This window comes from Cynoglossus semilaevis, chromosome 10 (assembly GCF_000523025.1).
Source record: "Cynoglossus semilaevis isolate Cse_v1.0 chromosome 10, Cse_v1.0, whole genome shotgun sequence".
In the NCBI taxonomy this organism is placed as follows: domain Eukaryota; kingdom Metazoa; phylum Chordata; class Actinopteri; order Pleuronectiformes; family Cynoglossidae; genus Cynoglossus; species Cynoglossus semilaevis.
In genome coordinates this window covers 14,559,564-14,580,779 of record NC_024316.1, presented here as the reverse complement: position 1 = coordinate 14,580,779, position 21,216 = coordinate 14,559,564, and the positions used below count along the sequence as shown (strand labels likewise).

The window sequence follows — 21,216 nt, the reverse complement described above, 5'->3', positions numbered from 1 at the left end:
ACCCAGGTTAAACACCAGAATAATGAATACATTTTCTAGATAATTTGAAGTTGTAAATATTAACTTAATCTTCACCAAGTCCTGGCTTGTCTCTTAGTCAAGTACATTTTCTATTAAAGAACCTAAACGCGCAACCTAACCTGTATCCCTACCTGATTACATCAGCATATTTATAACATTTGCTACCTTAGCCCTGCAAATAGAGTAAAGCGAAGAATCTAGCAGAGGACAATAGTCCCCTACCGGGAGGCCTCCCAGCTACGCCGACTAAATGCCACAGAAGGGCAGACTCGTCTTTAACAGGAAACGGACTTGGCAGACGGAGACAAGCCAAACTGATTAATGATATTAAGGACAATTTAAGCCTAAATATTGTCAGTTGGACAGGACTGGTGAGTTTAAATTTGATAAGGGAAATTTAACATTTGAAACAATATCTATGAGCTGAATAATAATTTAAATCCAACATCTGAAATGTCTTACCTCAAGCAAAGACACTTAATTAACTGTATAGTATACTCGTCATATAAATAACCCCTCCACCGACCAAATTTTACTCTGGTCAACACACTAAAATATTAGCAGATATTCAACTAGACTAACACCCCGACAAGCACTCAACCACACTATTAAACCAGGGAAACATGCAGATTATGATGTTCACAGGGTCATGCAAACTAGGAAGACCAGGGGTTGACAACAGCCCAAAGACCCACAGTACAGACAGTGAAGGCCACTTGCAGTGAGAACTCAAACAAGCAAAAAGCAAATGACTATACATCTACAAAAGTCTAACGTACTAACAAGTATACATTTACAAAATGTACAAATACATACATGAATTTACATTTACAACATGTATAAATACATTGAAGATACATTTACAAAAAGGCACAAATACAAAGATGCATAGATACACATTTACAAAATGTACAAATACATACATGGAAAATACATGAATACACATTTATAAAATGTACAAATACATACATGGAAAATACATGAATATACATTTACAAAATACACGAACACACACAACCTTGAGTCCTGGATGGCCCTGTTGTTGTAGATGGAGCTGGAATTCAGGTCCTCTGGACTGGAGAGCAGGAAAATGATGAGCAACCGAAACATCCAAAACCATGAAGGAAGACAAGGACATCCAAACTCGTAGAAAAATTAACTCACGTCTAAAAATCGTGGAAAATTAGCGCAACGTCCAATATCGTAGAGAATGAGCGCAACGTCCAGTATCGTTGAAAATGAGCGCAACGTCCAATATCGCTACAAATGAGTGCAGCATCGAAATTCGTAGAAATTAGCGCAACGTCCAAACTCGTGACCGCAAACGGGACGTCAAAATTGATGACTGTTGCAATTAAATAAACTGCCAGTGAACTCTAAATTAAAACTAATTAGAGACTAGACCACTTTGGTAAATGAACAGGTAGCCATAGCAGCCAAGCGGAAGCCCCACAATATCACTGAACCCATTCCTATTAGTCAGTCTTTTGACTTTTTGTTATACTATGGTCAATACGTTCAACCACAGACATCCAGCAAGGCACGGCGGCCTGACAGAGCACAGCAGCGACACAGCGGCCGCACAGAATAAATTTTTAAAAAACCAAGCACCTTACTTTGTTGAAGATCTTCAGGACGATTGATCTGGAAAAAAAAAGAAAGAAAAAAAAAGTCATGTTAAGTACTGAGGTTTTGGTGTGAGCACAACATTTTTCATTATTTTATTATTAAATAGAAAACCAGAGTTTGACTCCACTAATCACTCACCTTTTTTTCAGTCTTTCAATTTTAAAAGTGTTCTTTGATGCTGGACAACTTCAGCCTGGTCTCCATGTGCAGAAATCTCAACATATCTGTTAATTTCAAACATTGTTGATTACAAGTTTGATAAAATAAGATTTTTTAAAAAAACAGTTTTTTTTCTTAGAAATTCACTCTAGAAGACACTGGAGCTGGAGTTTAAACACTAAAATGGTAAAACAAATCTCCAAACAAATTCTGACGTGGGTCAGCCATTTTACAATTTCTTTTAACCAAAGCTGACGAAAACGGGTTTCTTCCACTATTAAGTGAAGTCTAAGCTATTTAAGCTAAGACTAATATACCGACTCAAAATACCAGAAGTAGGGAAGAGAAAGCTAAAAGCCATTTACCTTTCTATCGTTGCCATTCATCCGGACCAGGTCGCGCTGCCATTAAGGGATAAATCCGTTCAGCTGTGGCTTTTAAAGCACGTGGCGAACTTTTCGGGCGTCTGACGTCACACCTCGCTGCCATTTTAAGTTTTTCTTTCTTTTTTTTTTTTTAAACAACAATGATTGGCCCCTGTGGGGCGAGGCGATTGCTGCAGTGGTTTGTTTTATTTTGTGCAGGTGTGTTTCTTCCTCTTCCCGCTCATGTCTGTACTTTTGCAAACAGCGTTTTCGCTTCTGAGGATGTGGTAGAGTTTTAAAGGTAGCCGACATTTTTAAAAGGCGGGAGTTTTGTGAGCAGCGTCGGTGTGTGTGGCGTCTGTCTCTAGATGACCGTGACAGCACTACTGGCAGACGCAGACACATTGCGTAGATCCCGCCGCGACGACGTTTGCTGTCCTTAGTATTGCCTATATTTTATTTTCATCATTATTATTAGAATGAATGTTGATATCTATTACGTGTTTATTGGACATTTATGGAAATACAGTACCGAACAAATCGATATGGGACGCAACATATTTAATTGCCAAATAAATGACAGGTGGAAACCCTAGCTACTGCTCTGTTCTTGAACCAGCACTAGCAGAGCTAGTGTGGCTACTTGTAGTAGCAACGCTAACGTCGCAAAACAGCGCAGGGGAAAGCGTAGCTGCGCCACAATGAAGAAAATAAAATTAGGTCAGTAGTAACATTATTATTTATCAATTAACTTGACTTTTATATTAAAGGGGGCGGGGCTCTCCCTCGGCGTAATGGTAGTGGAAACACTGATTTCTGCATGTCAGCGTGGGGAACTCATAAGTTGTCAATGTCTAACTGCAAATGTATTAATAGATGTTTAATAAAAGCAGCAAAATGTCGTCAACTGAATCCACTGATGATTGCTGGATTTCTTTGTAGTAAATATTTTTACACACACCACATATACACAATATATAAAACACAGAAGTCCTTACGTTCAACACATTTATTTGAGCAAATGTATCAAAGTATTAGTTTCAATTTTACATCGATAAAATAAATTTTTCACAGTACACACTTTCAACAAAAATGCATCAATGCCAAATTACTATTGGCAAACTCATTTCTGGACAAATAATAATTGGAGACTTTGTGAAGGGAAGTTTAATGTGTTAAATAACTGTTTGGTCTCCTCTTGATACGATTTCTTTTCTTTTTCTACTGCTGCTGTTGCTACTTAATCCAAATGTCAAAAATCCAGAGACTATGTTTGCATATTGTGGGTTTTCTCTGTTTGTCAGCTTTACCAAAATGTTACTTTCTTATCCTAAATGTTGCACACACACAACTGAATAAACATGGGAGTAAAATAACCTATTGATCAGGTATTACTAGGTGACAAATAAACATATTTAAATCAGGAAAAAAAAAAAATACACATCTTTAGCTTCAACCACGATCACTTCCAAAAGCTCACGACCCACTACAAAATGAACCTATCAAGTCATTAAATTATGGCACTAAATAACAACAATAGAAAAGTTTTCATTAAGTGCTGCTCAGCCTAAACCTTCATAGAGCTATGCCTCCCTCTAGAGGCTAAGCAGGATCACTGCAGCTTAAGTCTATTCTCCATTCACAGCCATGGATGGGATGAGTATTAGTTTACCAGCAAACTTACATTCAATATTGGTGTAAGTTTGAAGAAGAAATCAAAGTAATTTCAGTATTATAAGACCACAGAGGAGTTAATCAAAAAATGAAGACAGACAGTGAAAAGCACCAAGTGCGTCGCAATTTGTGCCTTTTCTGACAATTGGTTTCCAAACAATGCTTACTTCTTATCCTTCTTCTTTTCCTGAAAAAAGAAAAAGATTGTCAGATGTCAACTTTTGAAAACTGCCTCATCACATTGTTTTAAAATGGAATTGCCTGAGTCACAAATGTAAATTATGTGTTTGTTTATCCTTTTTAATTCAACACAGACCTTGTCGTTCATAGCAAGAATGATCATCAGTTTCCTGAAGATGGTGATGAAGTCCAGGAACAGATCCACACAGTGCCTTAAAACAAATGATACAAATTGATTCAGAACTGTATCTGTTGTTGTTAAGTCATCTAAGAGTTAGTTCAGGAATGTTACTTCACAGATAAATATGCAGTAAATCCTCACCAGACGTAGTCTTTGTCTCCATTCTCTGCTTTCTCGATGATGAGCTGAGTGTCAAACAGGACGAAGCCACACATGATGAGGAGTCCCAGGTACATACGAGCCTGGCAGGAAATCAAAAAACACAAAGCATCACAGTATGTCTTTCACACACTCACTCTCACACACACACATATATACATATTAACAAAGACTAAAACAAAACGTCCACATCCAGTAAATGTTTAAATACCTGGAACAACATCACAGATCCAAAGAACATGTTCATCAGGGACATGACTGTCAACAGGGTCAGAGCAGACATCAGAGTACCTGCAAAAACAACACCACCACAAGAACATATTTTAAAACTTGAAATATGTACTACAGCAGCCACCAGTGGTGAAGATGGTCATTGCACTCCGATTTAACACCACCCGCATCCAAATTCATCATCACTATGGAAGAACTGGACATGGGAATGGTTGCTGTGATGAACTGGTTCTCCAACTTCAGACATGAAGATATTAATATGTAGTTGCCCATAAATCTTTGTGATTTTAGGGGTTTAACAATCACTTCAAGAAATTAAGTTCCTTTTTAAAAATTTTTTTGAAGGGCTTTTACAGTTTCAATCACGTTATTGCTGCATCAACTGAACGCTGTAAAATGACATCCTGTTTGTAGGAAAAAAAGATGATAACGCAGGACTGATATGGTTGGACTTTGTGCGAGTTACAGCTGAACCCTCCAACAGAAACCTGTGAGCTGACACAATTATGAAGCATATGGAACACACCTGGCCAGTATATCAGTAAAGGTGAACCAAATAGTCTTTACCTCCAAGGAACAGGTAGCTTCTTCGTTTGGCGTAGAGAGCACTCAGAGTGAAGCAAATGAAAATCATGGAGGTTCCCATGAAAGCAGTCACAATGATGCTGAGAAGAAAGAAATCAGTAACAACTGTCAAATTTAACAAAAAAAAAAACAAAAAACAAAAAAACAAACAAATGAAGCAGCTACAGTTGTGTCATGTTATTTTTCACAGTCGCACAGTTTTGCAGTTTGTGGTTGTAAAACATTTCTTTATTCACACAGCTGCTAGTTTGTTGTGTAATGAGTAACTTTTCACATACCTGGGGTTGACGGCGATGACAAAGTCCAGTGTGGGGCCAAGGCCAACACCTGCAGACAAAGACAGCTCTGTTCACGTGCACAGTTACCACTGTACTGACGTTATATCACAACCTGACATTAAGCTAATTGTTGAGAATCAATTTAATCTGTTCTAATTTCTTCAACTAAATTTAATATGATGAGACTTTTACTGACTAAGAGTTAAAGGCCATTGTCAGAACAGAACAGAACAAAAACACTTAAAGCTAATGTACACTAGGGGGGATTTAAAAAACACTTGAAGCTAATGTACACTAGGGGGGATTTAAACCAGTGGTCTCAAACTCTCGGCCCGGGGACCACTTGTGGCCATCAAAGTTCTCACATTTGGCCCGTGATGATACATTTAAAAATGGTTTAAATTGAACAAAAACATATTTTTCTAAAATATCCATGGCCCTCAGCTCATTTGAGTTTGCGACCCCTGATTATAAAAGTTATAACTTCAGATTACCAGTGAAGAAGGCGAATCCAGCCAGGATGGCCAGTCTCTTCTTCTCAGTCTCTAAGTTGTGTGGAGTCATAGCCAACCAGATCATCAAGCCCAGTGAGACCAGCACAGACAGCAGCCCACCCTGAGAACAAATCAACAAGGTGAGACTGATTGTCCCCTGGTGTCCATGTTTCATCCACAGACTCGGGGAGGGTGGGAACAGAGTTCATGTCTTCACAGCTGCACAGTCTCTTTATACTCTGGCATGTTTTACATTTTATGTTGCAGCAGCCCATTGTTAAATTTGCCTCAATATGATCTATGTAAGAGGCAACATATAGGTGGACTGCCCTTCCATCCGGACCTGAATTGTAACTGATGAAATAATGACATTTGTTTCTATTTCAAGGGGCAGTTTCTCTACTGAAAAATGCCGCATCCCACATCTAATGTAATGTTAGTTAGTACATTAGCATAGACGTGCATTCAGACAGAGAGACTCAACTGTTGGCAAGTGCCACAGATGGGGAACAGAGGGGAGGAATTAATACAACAGCCTGGTTCTCTATTTTTAAACCAACATGATCAGTTTGACGCAGCAGCATTGTCTCTATAAGTTTCTGGGTTTTCTCCAGTTAAAATCTAAATACATTTCTTTATCTGAGATTTGAGCTGTAAGGTATAGCTGATAGGACACCTCATGACAGCCTTCATGTCTCCTATCTAACATTACTGTCAATTATCATGGTTTCCTGTTGGACTTGAACTTCTTGTTGTATTTGTTGGAACATACTAATTTGCATTTTTACCCTGGTTGTGAAAATACTGACAATAGTCAACAGGAGACTATTCAGGTTCCAGTTACTTTAGTTCCTGGGAAATGCTTAAAGCGACCACTCAGTCTTCATTAGTTCTTAGATATAGCCCACTATAACTGACTAATGACTAATTTAATGTTTAAATTGCACCCGATGCAGATACTCTTTGGAATGTCATCATCATTACCTGAAGGAGCCTTGTGACAACATGGACGTAGGATCCAGCCGCTGCCACAAACATACAAACTGCCAGGCTGGAGTAGACATTCTTCAGGTGAACCTGAGTGGAGTGAGATCTGCAGACAAAGATTGGAAAAGAATATTGAAGTAAAACATACATGTGATGTAACATCTTACTTGCATTACACCAGAGTCAGGTGTTCGCCAACTTACATTTGGGAGAACTTAAGGAGGGCGTCAATGTTGATGTTGCGGTCGAACACATTCATGGCAACAGGAAGTTAGATCTGATGATAAGTTTGTTAAGCAGAAACACAAAGTATTACATCCCAGCCACATGAACAGAGTCTTGACCGGCAGTTGACCCACATTTTCATACTGAATACTGTAGACTATAATTTATCCACAAATCTCAGGCATAATCTCTGTATTCCAGGAGATAAAGAATGAATAACAATTCCTGGCAAGTTTATGTGTTAAAATGTGAACCCCTTTAAAGAAAAATACAAGTCTATCTGTTGAATGATACATTGAAGTACCTTTTGGATTCACTTTAGATTTTCACTGGCTGGTACAATAAAGAGATTAAAGGGATTTAGTACGCGTGTGCGTATGTGAGTGTGTGATTCTTAGTGCGAAGCTTGAATGACTAAACCCAATAACCACATTAACCTGTTCACCAATTGTGAACAGGTTAAAAGTACAAAAGAGTTGGGTAATAATGTAAGACTAATGAATGAATTCTCTGTACATTCCTGTACTCAAAAGTACTCACCAAATAGTACAATACTATAAGAAGCAGTTATAACATGCAGTAATGAAAGACACAAATACACAGTTAAAGAAGGGATTTTAGACAAACCTATCTGAAATTATTTCACCTATCTGAAAGTATTTAGTGAAGTTGACACAACAGTAAGACAAACATCTTATTAATCATTTATAGAAGCAGCCTACCATAGTTGACATTTTAACTTAATTCAAACCAATACCTGAATTAGGTTTCTTTTAGGCCTTTAAAAGTACTCTACGTATTCTACTTTTCTGCTTAAGTGTTTTATATAAAATAGTTTAGGAAGTCAGTAAGTGTTTTATCACGTTCATCACAGTACTTTAATTCAATTCTTAATTCTAAACTAAGGCAGAAATTTATATTAAATAAGTATTATTTAAATTCTAGTCAGTATTATCTTAATTTCTAGTCAGAAACGGCACCAAATGCAACTTTTGGGATTTGTGTTCTATTAATTTGTGCTTAGGAGGCACATTATGTGGCGACTCAAACGAAACACTGGCTTAGTTAAACAACAGGTGTTAGAAAATATTATTAATCGGACGCAGAAAACTCGTGTGTGTTTAAACTGTTGTTTTGGAAACAGACAAGTAAACAATAACCACAATCGCAAAGTTAACGGCGACGTTTGACGCATCAGAAATATCACGTTAGCTCCCCAGTTAGCATTTAATGACGGCCTGTTCTGCTCTATTTCTACTCGTTTCACAACACTGTTCTGAAACAAGAATGACTATATGTGTCTCATTATAACATAAATACCGAGCACAGAGCTAAAATATAGATTCATATGAAAAAAAACTTACCCTTTCTTAGTTTCAAATTGGTAGATAACCTGACTAGGTTGATTTTTCTAAATAAAGCTGTACGTGTTCGTCAGCACTCACAGGCCATTTGACGTCACCACGAAACGCCCATGAAATGACGACACTCACTGAAATTCTTTAATCTTCTTTCCTAAACTGTCTAACCTTTGAAGAACAAAGATACATGTTTTTCCCTTGTTCAAATGTTCATTAAATTTAGCGAAATTTAACACATGTAATTTATATTTACTTTTGTTCTCAATTCACATCAATTTATTAGAATGCAAATTCGTCTAAACCTGGTTTTATTATTTGGGGACAAAAAAGCGTTTTCACCGTCAAATTAAATCCCATTTCTTTAAACATAAACATACTTGGATTTTCGCACAAAAATGTCAGGTAAGATTAAATAAAAATCCTACGTTTAATTCCTGTTTTTCACTCACAGCGATGGTTTGGTCCTCTGGTGAGGTTTGCAGAAACAATACAAATTGTTGTGTGGTAATAAATATGTTCATATGCGTTTGCGTATAACATGCAAATATACTTCTGTATTCTTTGATCAGGTTGTATATTTTTACCTAATGCACAGTTTAATGAAATAATATGTCGTTTCTTGCCGTTATATGGTTAAAAATTTACATTCGACTGGAACTTTTTGATGTGTTGGTTAATACTATGATTATTAATAATGCCTTGGTGTGGCTGATAGGGAGTCATACTACTGCACTTCCGCTTCCAATGGATGCTGCATGTACGGATGATATAAAAATAAGCCATAGCGAAACTGCGAATGTTATATTTAAATGATAACCACCATACACGTACAAACACAAACTGCTATAAACCAACTTCCTGGTGTCACCGGCTAATGTCTCCGCCACACCTAAAATGGCCGACCGTAGCAACGACGACACGACCGTTCCTGTTATAATTTCAGGAACTTCTACTGTAGTTATAACTTACTTTTTTGCTACACCGTAGATTTTAATTTACATAACGTTTAATTAATATATATAGTATGTTCAATCGTATTTTGTCACCTTATTCTTAAAAATATATTTGACAACCCTTACAACTACTTGATGAATAAGGTCAGAATTTAGAATTAACTTTTTTAAAATTTTTGTTAATGGGTCCAACCCCTTAATCACAATTGTTTCCCAAATTTGTACTTTTGTTGACCAGCTTTTCAGTCATAGAGAAGAAAACCAAACCTTTTTACAATTGAGAAGCCATAGTAAAAATGCTTCAATTAATAAAGCCAACTTTAAATGATTAGTCTATTTATTTAAATACATATCGGTGATCTTTCTAGTCTTTTATCAACTAGCTAATCCCTACAGCCTTGCGATACTGGCTGCGATTTTAGGCACATGTGTAGCCTTAAAATATCCCTTTTTGGACCTTTGATGCCAGTTTGTATATCTGATGGTAGAAACACAAAAGCTAACCTTGACCAATTTTTATTTAAAAAATAAAAACTGGTAGATCCTTATTAAGTATAAGTTTTGGTCACACTAAATAAAGAATAACTTTTGGATTTTGGAAATGTAATGTCAAATGTGACAAATTGCAACAAATACTTTTGGTCATCACAACGCTTTTGATTTTCATTGTCATATTTTTACTCATAGACATGCAGGCAATATTTGCATCAGGCTTTAAACGTAGGAAATACAAACATGTTACCCAGAAAACAATCCCCACAAAGTATCCGTTGTAATACATCTTCAGAAAAAAAAATCTTTATATGATCAAATATTGGATTTAAAAAAGTGTTTAACTGGTAATATTTTAAATACCCAGAAGGTTTTGACAGCAATTTGTGTAGGATTTAGGCACAGATCAAACAAGTCAAACACAAGGCCCGCCTCAAAATAGGCATATGGATTACTATGCATTTAAAAGTACTGAACAATACAAACTTTTTGGCCAATAAATATAACACTCATACATGTTAAAAAATCTATTTCTGATATTTTCAAGTGTTATACTGCAAGTACCGCAGCCACATGGCATTACACTTGCTCTTGACAGTGTTTTCTCACGCTCAGCATGACACATCAGAGTGTGTAGGCCCACAAATCTCTGTTCAGGCAGAAAAACCACTCTGTCCAACCCTAAAAGGCACAGTTGTTTGTTAGCACTGTCAATATTAAACACGTGCACATTGTCTGTCATGTTGTAATACAAAAAAAAGAACACAGTAACAAATAAACCTTGGCTGAAAACTGTGGCATTAAGGGTCATTCTATGTGCCAATATATTCCAGTGTGTCAAAGACAAGATTTCACTCTGTTCTTCGAAAGCCATAAACAGTTACACCATACAGGTTTGACTGTGAATGTTTTTTGGTAGAAAACGTTTATAGTACAAATTCAGAAAAACACTCTTTGCTGCTCAATGACAGGTAAGTAAGGCTACAGCTATGTGTACATCTGCTGAATGTTATTATTGACTGGCTGTCCAAGAGGTACTGTCTGTTGCCATTATTACATAATTTTTTTGCATAGAAAAACCATGTTTACCTCTTTCATATAATTCCTTTTAAAAGAAAACTATATATTTAAAAAAAACAGACCGATACATGTATAAAATCTGGCAGATTCTTTTAAAAAGAGCTGATGTTTTCAGGTTGTTCCTTAAAGGCACAATTATAAAAAACACAATGTCAAAAAGTCAAGTCAGGGTAGGCAGACACCTGCTTTGGCAAGAGAACCACTCTGAGATTGATACTAATTGGAATGATTGTTTCTGGAGTTGCTTTGGTTGTTGATTCCTGCACATTCTATTAGTTCCCTCAAACAGTGGTTGCCAATATAGTAAGCACATGAGAAAGAGTGAAGGCTTCAGATTGTGATGTAAATGTTTCTTTAAACCAAAGACATTGTGTTTTCCAAACTTGAAATTCCCCTTATCCTAAATCGTGTAGTTATTTTTAATGCAGGAGTGAAGGGAATAACAACTGGACTCTACTTTCAATAAACAGTTCTTTGTCGATTGTAGTTGGTTGAAGCTGAAGTATTAACAGGAGCCGAGCGGTTCAATAGACCCTCCATGTCCACGAAGGTCCAGCCGTGTGTAAACGTTATCAGCTTGGCTGAGTTCTTCAAAGACAGGCAGAAGGTTGAGCAGCTCAGCATCTTCCAAGTCATCAAACCACGACAACACAGGAACCTGGGGAACCAAAACTGTTTTTATTGGTGTTTTCAGAAATATAAATATTGAATTTTCTTTTCAATTTAGTTTTCTTTCAATTGTTTTCATAGTCTTGCTTTTCTAAAACAATGAATCTTTTACAGTAATAGTAATTAACATTGTTGGTGTTTAGTCATTAGACCGAGATCAAAACTTACAGCATTGTTAGGATGGAAGATGTAGGAGGCAGGAGAATTATCAAGGATAAGCGTTTTGTGGAGATCTCTACCCAGACGGCTCAAGTCTTTGACATAGCAGCCCTGGTGGAACACACAAGATTCTCGGAATAACCGAGTCCGGAAAACACCACACTGGTCCAGCAGGTCTGTCACTGGGTCTGCGTACTGATGTAGAGAAGGAAGAGTGAGGATGTGTGAGGCTGAGGCTCATTAAGCACTTATTTATTAAGCACAAACTCATCACTTGAAAGGCAAGTGGAGAGAAGGCAGCATCTAAAATGTATTATCTGCATCTGCAAAAACAGATTAGAGCAGTGACTATTGAATTATACCTGTCTGTGCTAGGCAGAATACGTACATAATACCACAAGATAAGCTGTTGTATGTTATTAGTGCATAATTGTTGAAATAACCAAATGTAATTTTGGTAAACAACATTTACCAAAGTCAGAACTGAGGAAACCTGTGATGACCATATGTCACTTCCATAGCTCTCCTCTAGGTGGTCTACTACAAGCAACATCCTAGTCTGAAGAAAAGTGGGGCAACATAAAAAGTAAACTTGACTAAATCTAATATTAGGGAAGTGTAGTTAAGGTAACTTACAACATGTTCAGCAGTGGTTCTTTAACTAAAGGAGAAGTTGCAGAAGACTGTGGAGATTGTACTGAAGAGAATGTACCTTAGCGAGACTGGCTGTGAACAGCACACATTCAAACAGTTCTCCCATCCTCTGGAGGAACACGTCCACATACGGCCTCTTCAGCACATACACCTGTAAAAGACACTCTGTGTCACTAAGTAGTTCCACTCACAAGAATTTTTCACAATAATTTATCACTCCCCGTTGAAAAAATAAAATGTCATCTCCACCTGTAAGACGCTAGTAGCCAGTTCCCGAAGCAAGTAATCAAGAATAGGCCGTGTCGATGTTAACCAGCCTATCCTGGATTACTTGAACCAGGCAGAGGCCCATTGAGGGTTCAGCACCAGCACATGGGGGTCACATTTCTACGTTAATTACATTTCCACATGCCCACAAGTGTGAGGCTCCACACATAGACTGAACAAATCCCCCACTGTTAGTTGTCTTTTTTACTCCCAAACATTACACAACATCTGATTTTCACAGAGACATCACTCTTTACTGCATCACTTGTTTATTAAATTTTAAATGAATCGAGATCTCTTGCTGATTCATGCACTTCTTTCTCTTTCTTTTTCCTACATCTGGCCAGTAGAGGGCTCCAAGCATCCATCAGTGAAGGCCTGGCTGATCAGTAACAAGACCCATCCCTGCTCAGCTCAGCAACCACTGCAAACACATCAACATACATACACAAACAGACCCTTCCCAGCAAAACACACTCAGAACACGGCACTTTACCTGGTGTGTGGTCCCCTCTATCTCCACAGGCACGATGAAGTCGGCGTTACTAATAGGCTGGTGGCAGAAAGCAGAGAGGAGATGGTTGGTATGCAGCTCCTTCACATGTACATGTACATTCACATTACATAACACCTGAACCTGACTCCTCTGTGCTGCTGTAAATCACAGGACACAGCAGCGGCATAGAAACCAAACTGTTGGTGTTGCTGGTGAGTGTGCAAAAACTCAGACATGCTTTAATAAATAATCAGCAGCAGAAAGAGGCTGATGCACCACTGATACAGATTTTATTAAGTGTATCTTAGCTTCAACAGTAATGTTTCTGCTTAATAAGAACATCTGTGTAAGTTGCATTCTTACTAAACATGGCTGACACCTAATGATAATAATCACTGTTGTACCTTGAAAGAGCTGTGCACCAGGGTCTCATCCAGATCAATGACCATACATATCTTTCCCTGGTCCTGTGCATTTATCTCTGGCAGAAGACTGGGTTCAGGCAGCTGAGAAGACACACATGTACTTTTATATTAACACTAATACCATTTGTCTTATGTGGGCTTATATTTATGACCAAGGAGAATAATGAGTCCCCTGTAAGTATTGAAGTGATTCATATGAAAATCAAGGCTGGACTGTTCGAGTCTTCCTTTGGGAAATGAGATAAGACGGTCCTACCAAAGACATGTTGGTTTCTTATGTGGTGGACTTAATTATTTACCACCATAGCTTTTATGATTCAACATCTTAAGCGCTAGGATATGTATGTCTTTGATTAATCTGTGAAAAGCGTGTTGTTAGAATCTACAGATGTTCACCTGCAGGAAAAAATTATCTGTCTTTTTTTCCTTCTTTGTGGTTTTGTATCCTTGCTCTTTGGAGGAGGGAGTGAAGGTACATTTATTAATACATTACATAATGGCTTGTCTAAAGAGCAAGGACGACAAAGACTGATAAAAAAAACACCCTTGAAAAATAAAGTCTTTTATCACTTCCTAAACAATAAGCCTGAAGCATGACAACAACAAGATTTAATTTGTTTTCATTTTAGAGGGCGGCTATCAGACGATAACCAGACCGTACAGATGCTGCTTCCTGTTCCTTTGTGTACAGGTTAGCTCTCAGTGTGAGCAGCCAACGATTCTTATTGATATTCCGCTTGCATTAAACTGAAGCCCTAATCTGGTGACAACATTTAACAGTTGTGTGCAAAAGATGCTGAAGGCTTTGTTTTTTATTTCCCAGCCCAGCTGACATGAAGCACATTGCACTTTTTTTTCTCCCACCTCCTGCCAAAGGAACTGGGAGCGATTGTGTCGTTCTTATCTTCCTTCAAAGATCAAGTACAAGCAGAAATTTGTGTTTAACTTCTAAAACGCTCCCATCAGGTGCAGGGGTAGATTTTGGTGCTTAAAATACAGTATGTTTTATGATAATGATGAGCACATTTTTACAACAGCAGGTTGTCTATTCAAATTCCTTTCCATTAATGGCACACGATGTGCGAACGTAGGTGTAACAAGGAAGTAAAATCCAAAATCAACAGAGAATAAAGGCAGGACAGAGATGAGGTAAACAAATTGTTTCCAATAGTCTGACATATTGCTGGAACCAAAATGGTGTTACCTTGACAACTGTTCCATTTTCCTGTGAATCCAGCAAAGCCTGCTGGGAAGGTGGTAGTTGCAGTGACTGTGGTGGTGGTGGTGGTGGTGTTGGTGGTGCTTTGGGGCCATCCTGAGCTTTTAGGCAACAGAAGAGTGCTTTGAAGATGTTACAACTCCGAGGCTGTTTTAGGGCAGACTGGTTCACCTGGACTGTTTAGAACAGAGAAACACAGACGTTTAGGAGCTCACAAAGGAAAACTGCATTGACACAACATGGAGATGTTAATGGTCACTTTGAGTTATACACCAGGATCTGTTTTTTATGAGGGGGTGGGCTTAATCCACAAAATATATTTTGGATAAAAAAAATTATATTGAATAATGACAGTGACATGCACAGAGCAAGCCAGCTGGCTCCTCATCCATTTATCAACACAAATGGCAGGGCCCTCACATGAAATCTGTTTTAAATGCGCCTGCCTCTGCTGCTGCTGCTGCTGGAAATGGCTGGTACATGTTATATAATCACAGAGGGCGGGAAAACCCACACTTTTGAGCAGTACCCTCAACAGAAAACACAGAGAGAAAACATTCCAACCATTTTATACCCGGAGACCTCTCAAAAGATGCCTGAAGCTACAAGCAGAACAGTCAGAAAGAGACAGTCAGTGAGTCGGACCAGCAGTCACACCTCAGTGATCTGTGAACGTCTTTGATCGCCCACTGCAACCATAGTCGTCCCAGCTGACTTGATCATACAGAGTTGAAGAAATAGGTGTGGGGAGGGGAGCCTTCTTTTAAGAGGTTTCTCCCAGGAAAGCTTGCTTACATTTAAACCCAATGATACAGTGCCATAGTCCATAAAAATGCTCGCTCCACACTGGGAGGACAAACTGTTGATAAGCAAACAGAAGTGTGGCAACCAAAGCCTTCTCTGAGATTTACAAATGTTTGTTCTCCCAGTGTCCACTCTGCTGGTCCATGGTGTTTTGGAGACATAATGCAGACAGACCACCAATGACCACGCTACAAAACTCTACAGTAAGGAGACAAAGGACACCCAGGCTCCATTAGGTAACCTTACAAATGGAGCGACGGTTATTCAACACCATATCTCTCACGTTAGTGCAATTTTAATACAGTCCAGATGATGCATGTACGCAACCCGTGAATGTGAAATCTCTACTGCCAGTCAGCATTATTCAGTCTATGGATTTCCTTCAAGCTACATGAAATGAGCCAAGTGTGACATAACACATTGATTAAACCTACTTCACATTTAAGAACAGCAAAAACAACAAATACAGAATTTCAACTGAGACAGACCTGATGACTCCAGAATCATGCAATCCCACACAGTTCATCAAAACATTAAGGGGAAATGGGAGAAGGGGGCGGACATTAGGGATTATTTTCCAAAACCAAAACGGACCACAATCACGCAACATGAACGATATTATCCAAGTCAGTGATGAGAAAGAGTCAATGGGTAAAAACCTCATCATAGATCCAAAGAGAAGCATGCAAACAAGGGAATCTTTGAAACGGCGCTACAATGGGCGTGTGCAGAGGGGTGTGTTTGTGCATTCCGCTGTCAATACCGCGGCACCTGGTGTTTCTATGCAGCCCTGCTGCTTATTAATCTACAGTCCGAGGCGACCCCTAGTTTGCACCCCAACCTTGAAGATTCAAACAGCGACTGTTTGCTCGCCCACAGGATAAAAACAAACATAACAGATACAAAGCGCCAACAGCAGTGTCCAAGCCGAAAACAAGGACGACAGAAACACCGCAAAATAGTTCAGAATGTTACAGGATAGACTCTGGTCCACGACCGTGTCGACCGTGTCGACCGTCCATCTATACTGCACTGTCTCTCTGACGGACGAGCTGATCTTCATGCTCTACCTGCTGGTGGCGGTAGTACTAGGATATGGGCTGGTGCCAAACAAGCTGGAACCTGTGAAATAAATGCGCGGCAGCTGTTTTTTGTTTTTTTTTTAAATAGAGGACCAGGAACAGCAGCAAAACTAAAAAGAACCTTAAAAGCACACGATGGCTTCACGTATTTTCACAAGACAAACAGGGTGAAAAATAGCTTAAAATGCCTGGATGTAATTCTAGTGCGCAACGAACACTCTGGACTATAGGTTTTGCCCAGTGCAGCAGGAGGAACTTCACTGTAATGAAGTGCGGTAGAGGGTGAAATTAGCATTTTATAGCATAAATAGTTAATACAATATAAATATATGTTACGAACAGCTGTATAACCAATAATCCACAAACTGATATCTATCGATTTCTGTGTTTAAAAAGGCAATTTACACGAGTTTTATCCTAAAGGAAATACGCCAAAACGCGTTGAAAACAACAAGGTAATGGACACAGCGATCGCAGGGCTCAACTGTCAAATGCGCGCCATACAGGCTTCCTGTGGACACACATCACCGTCCTGAAAATAAACAGGACAAACATCCACTAGCTGCAGGAGCAGGAGGTCCACTGTGTAACAGCACAAAGTCAAAAACACGAACAGACTGAGAGAAGGCAAACTCACCTGTTTTCGGTGACACTTGAACGTCTTCTTTCTGCACTTGGGTGATAACAGAACTTTCCATCTGACAATCACGGAGCCCTCAAAATCCTCAAATCCTGTCCCCGGGCACTGATGCTCATCCCTCATTGGCTTTCAGTGACCAGTGGACTCACCGAGGTGAACTTGTCCTCCGCCTCAGCTCCGCTCCTCGGTCACACTGAGTGGGTTTGTTTCGTTTCTTCCGCCGAGTCTTCTTCCTCGGAGCTCCGCTGCCTGGAGAGGAAGAGGTACGAGGGAAAGGCACTGTGAGGAAATGTATTTTTGGAGGCTTTTGGTCGCTGCCTCAGTTTCAGCGCGTTTCCAACAATTAAAACTGTACAGCTGCCCCCCTGTGCCGTCGCAGCGAACTCCTCACTTTTGCAGCAACAACATGGAGAATCCAGGCGAGAGGAGGAAAACAACCGAAGAAATGGGGCAAGCGCAGCCGGTTTCAAGCCCCCCCTTACTACAGATAAACAACACCGCCCGAGAGGTAGCGAAATGCGACTAAAAACGCCGAGAAACGATACACCGTGTCTGTCCCTGTGTGGAAAAACAGAAAACAACGCGTATTTATATGTGAAATGTGAGTTTTCTTGTAATATGGGGTTTTGTTTTTCTACGTTAGGGAGTCCGCGGCTGCCTTGAAACAGTTGCTGCTCTGTGATTGGTGGGTAAGGAGGGATGGTGGGCGTGACCTAGGCATTCCTCCCTGTCCCGCACGCTCCGCAGCGAACACATTCCAACGCTTCTCTGGCAAATGAGATCACACTGTTTGGCCATAAAATACACAATAAATAAACAAACATCATATATTAATAAGTAAAGGTGTAAACAAGTTAACAATTGCAATCATATTAGCATCACAACGGCAATAGCGTATAATACCCACCTGTGCACAGAGATATATTTTTAATTCTTTTGTGTCGACAGACAGACAGATAGATAGATTAGAAAATAGTCATAAGGATTATATGTTTATATTATATGTTGGAACAATGTTTTTTGAAGAGAACAAATTAGTTTTATTGTAAAATAATGCAGTTTAAATCTTATAGACAGTCGTGCATTTCCAAATCTTAACTGTGACCCCTGGATTTAAAATAAGTGTAATGTTTTTGTACCACTGCTCAATCTAATGGCCATATCATTTAAACATGCATTTATAGCACCCCCTGCAGTGGAGGAAGGGGTAGTTACATACGCCTACTAATCGGGGTTCTTCAAACACCCTTGTCCAGGTGGGTGGATAAATGAACTCATCTGGTTCAACCTGCCAGGTCCTGATAATTCCATGTATTTTAATATAAATAACCCAAGGAAATAAATTCCACATCACTGAAAACAGGTTCTCAAATCCATTTTACCCACTTAGCTTTTGGAGCCTTCTCTAGTAAAAAAGAAACTCATGTCTGTTAGTTCTGTCTGATTATCCTAGAGAACCATAGATAACACATAGTTTCAGAGCAAAAGAAAATCTATAGTTGACTCCCAGACTGGACTCTGGAAACACCCACATTATAGGACCCTGTAAGAAGTAGTAAAAATGATCGACACATACGTAGATGTATGTAATTATCCCACACAGCCAATGCTTCAGAGAAAAAATATATACATTTTTGAAATTACTAGGCTCTGTATATAATATACAAGAATTAAAACATTTGTTTTCTAGTTCTGTGAGTTTTTATAAAAGAAAAACATACATTTTGTTTATACATTTATTCTTAATCACAAGCCTTTTGGTGAGGATAGTATTGATTTATGTTGTACAAAAACTGTGTTCCTGTACATGTGCACATAATAGCACACACCTATGGGGACTGTAGACTTTAAATACCCTTCAAAAAATAACCTCAATCAATCCTCTGCTCATCTCCATGGCTAAAAGCTGTGTTCAGAAGGTATTCCTTCCGAACAGCACAAGATGTTTAACTCCTTTTAGTTTATGTCGAATACATGGAGGTAACAGAGGGCAGAGTGAAACCAGTGACCTGGGCTACTTTCATTTTCCCTCTCATTTCACTTCCCTCCAGTGAGACAACAATGAATTTAAATCGACTCCCCGTTCTGCCTGAAAAATTCTAGGGGACGGTGTTGCGGCAATCACGGGAGATTTGTGCAACAACGGAGCCGTTGCTTTACAGTGTGAGACTCCTGGCCGTAGGAATTACACGATCATTGCATCATGTACACATCTGGCACAGTTAGACTATCTGGGTCTGACTCCAGTGAAGGATCAGGATAAAAAACAAAGCACTACAGACAGACCCTGATATTTTAAACAGGATCCAGTCATTTTCATAAGAGCGGAGACTAAACATGTTTGTTTTACCAAGTTATCATGGTCATTAGTGGCTCCCCAGGTATTTATCAATAAAACAGTGGAGTTCTGCAGTGCTTCTATGTCCTCTGGATGTTAAGAAAATCTCTGAGTAAATCAGTCACACTGCATGCTTCAGTGCACGTGAACCACAGCAGTTCGAGTAACAGCCGATATTTGCATTTAAGGCCATAAAACGCACACACTGCACACATCCTTCCAGGCTGTTCGAGTGAAGTAAACAGAAAGGAACAATAAAAAATAAACTTGTTATTAAAGGAACGGCACAGTTGAGCTTGTTGGTGAACCAACTCCAAACACATGTGGGCCCATCACACCGCAAGCTAAGCCAGTGCCCACAGTGGCCACAGTGCAAGGCATAAACAAGAATGGCCCCGCTGTTTGCATTCCTGGTGTCGGACATTTTAAGTCAGCACTGACAGATCTGTGTAAAAATATATACAAAATAAGTATGGGCCGCACAGCTGGAAAATGTCATGTGGCTTTGACGCTGATGGCGCTGTTTGCTATGTCGACCTGATCTCTGCTGCTTCTGAGCTTCTTCTGCAGCTAATGTTGTCCATGCATTCCTCTGAGAGAAGAGCAGTGAGGTCAAATGGTGTGAAGAAGACCTGAACCTGTGAGCCGTGGGGCTGCGGCTACGTACCTCCAGAAATGTGGCTTCAAACCACAAATATTGGCACAGTAAATGGTACGGTTGGGGACAAAATTACTAATTTGATATATGTAAGTATAAGAACACAACACAATGTTATAAAACGGCTACCTTCAATTATAGAGTTTAGATTATTTTACTAGTTATCTTTGTTTTATCAATAACGGTGACAGGCTGAACAATTACATACCCTTCCACCAAGTGGTAGTAAATGGCCATAGAAGCTATAAAAAACAAGATCTCCTTAATTTCTTTCATTCCTGTGAGTGCATCATGGCCATGTTCAACTAAACAGGAGATTCCATTTGCATAGTGTAGTGGGTATCACATTTGCCTCACAAGCGAAAAACAACAGACAACAGATTCAGTATACAAACATTTAGATTTTTGCTGTTTTTAATTGAAAATGATTTAATTTGAGTTTTAATGTAAAATTACAGACTCCTTAATAAAGGATGTAAGTTTATGCTTTTGCCATAGTAAAAAAATCCTACTTTGGGAAATACGTAATTAAAGTTTTTTCGTCCTTTGCTATGCATTCAGCTTTTGGAAATCGATAAAACTAGCAACAAAACCGTTAAATATGTAACACCAACTATAGACGAGGACTGAATCCACACTTGGAACAAAGATTTGGTTTTTAAAAAAACATAAAAACAAACAGAAATGCAAACGTTATCGTCCTTTTCAGACGATGTCGAAATAACGAGGTTCCAATTCTTTGTTGTGCTTT

The 21,216-nt window shown here is 39.0% G+C and overlaps 2 protein-coding genes across 2 annotated transcripts; both read right to left on the bottom strand.

Annotated features, from left to right (window-relative positions):
• Positions 1-3,168: 3,168 nt before the first annotated feature.
• tegt (testis enhanced gene transcript (BAX inhibitor 1)) lies at positions 3,169-8,688 on the bottom strand. Its single transcript, XM_008318990.3, has 10 exons — positions 8,533-8,688; positions 7,147-7,220; positions 6,941-7,049; positions 5,957-6,077; positions 5,463-5,511; positions 5,167-5,264; positions 4,580-4,659; positions 4,351-4,451; positions 4,165-4,240; positions 3,169-4,035 (listed from the first exon to the last, which is right to left on the bottom strand). Exons 2-10 carry the CDS (start codon positions 7,200-7,202, stop codon positions 4,012-4,014), a joined length of 714 nt encoding a protein of 237 aa, XP_008317212.1. The 5' UTR covers positions 7,203-7,220; positions 8,533-8,688; the 3' UTR covers positions 3,169-4,011.
• Positions 8,689-10,136: 1,448 nt separating this feature from the next.
• Positions 10,137-17,956, bottom strand: ctdsp2 (CTD (carboxy-terminal domain, RNA polymerase II, polypeptide A) small phosphatase 2). The gene is made up of 7 exons (XM_008318989.3): positions 17,467-17,956; positions 14,929-15,119; positions 13,704-13,805; positions 13,300-13,356; positions 12,595-12,687; positions 11,892-12,077; positions 10,137-11,712 (listed from the first exon to the last, which is right to left on the bottom strand). Exons 1-7 carry the CDS (start codon positions 17,525-17,527, stop codon positions 11,560-11,562), a joined length of 843 nt encoding a protein of 280 aa, XP_008317211.1. The 5' UTR covers positions 17,528-17,956; the 3' UTR covers positions 10,137-11,559.
• Positions 17,957-21,216: the final 3,260 nt, after the last annotated feature.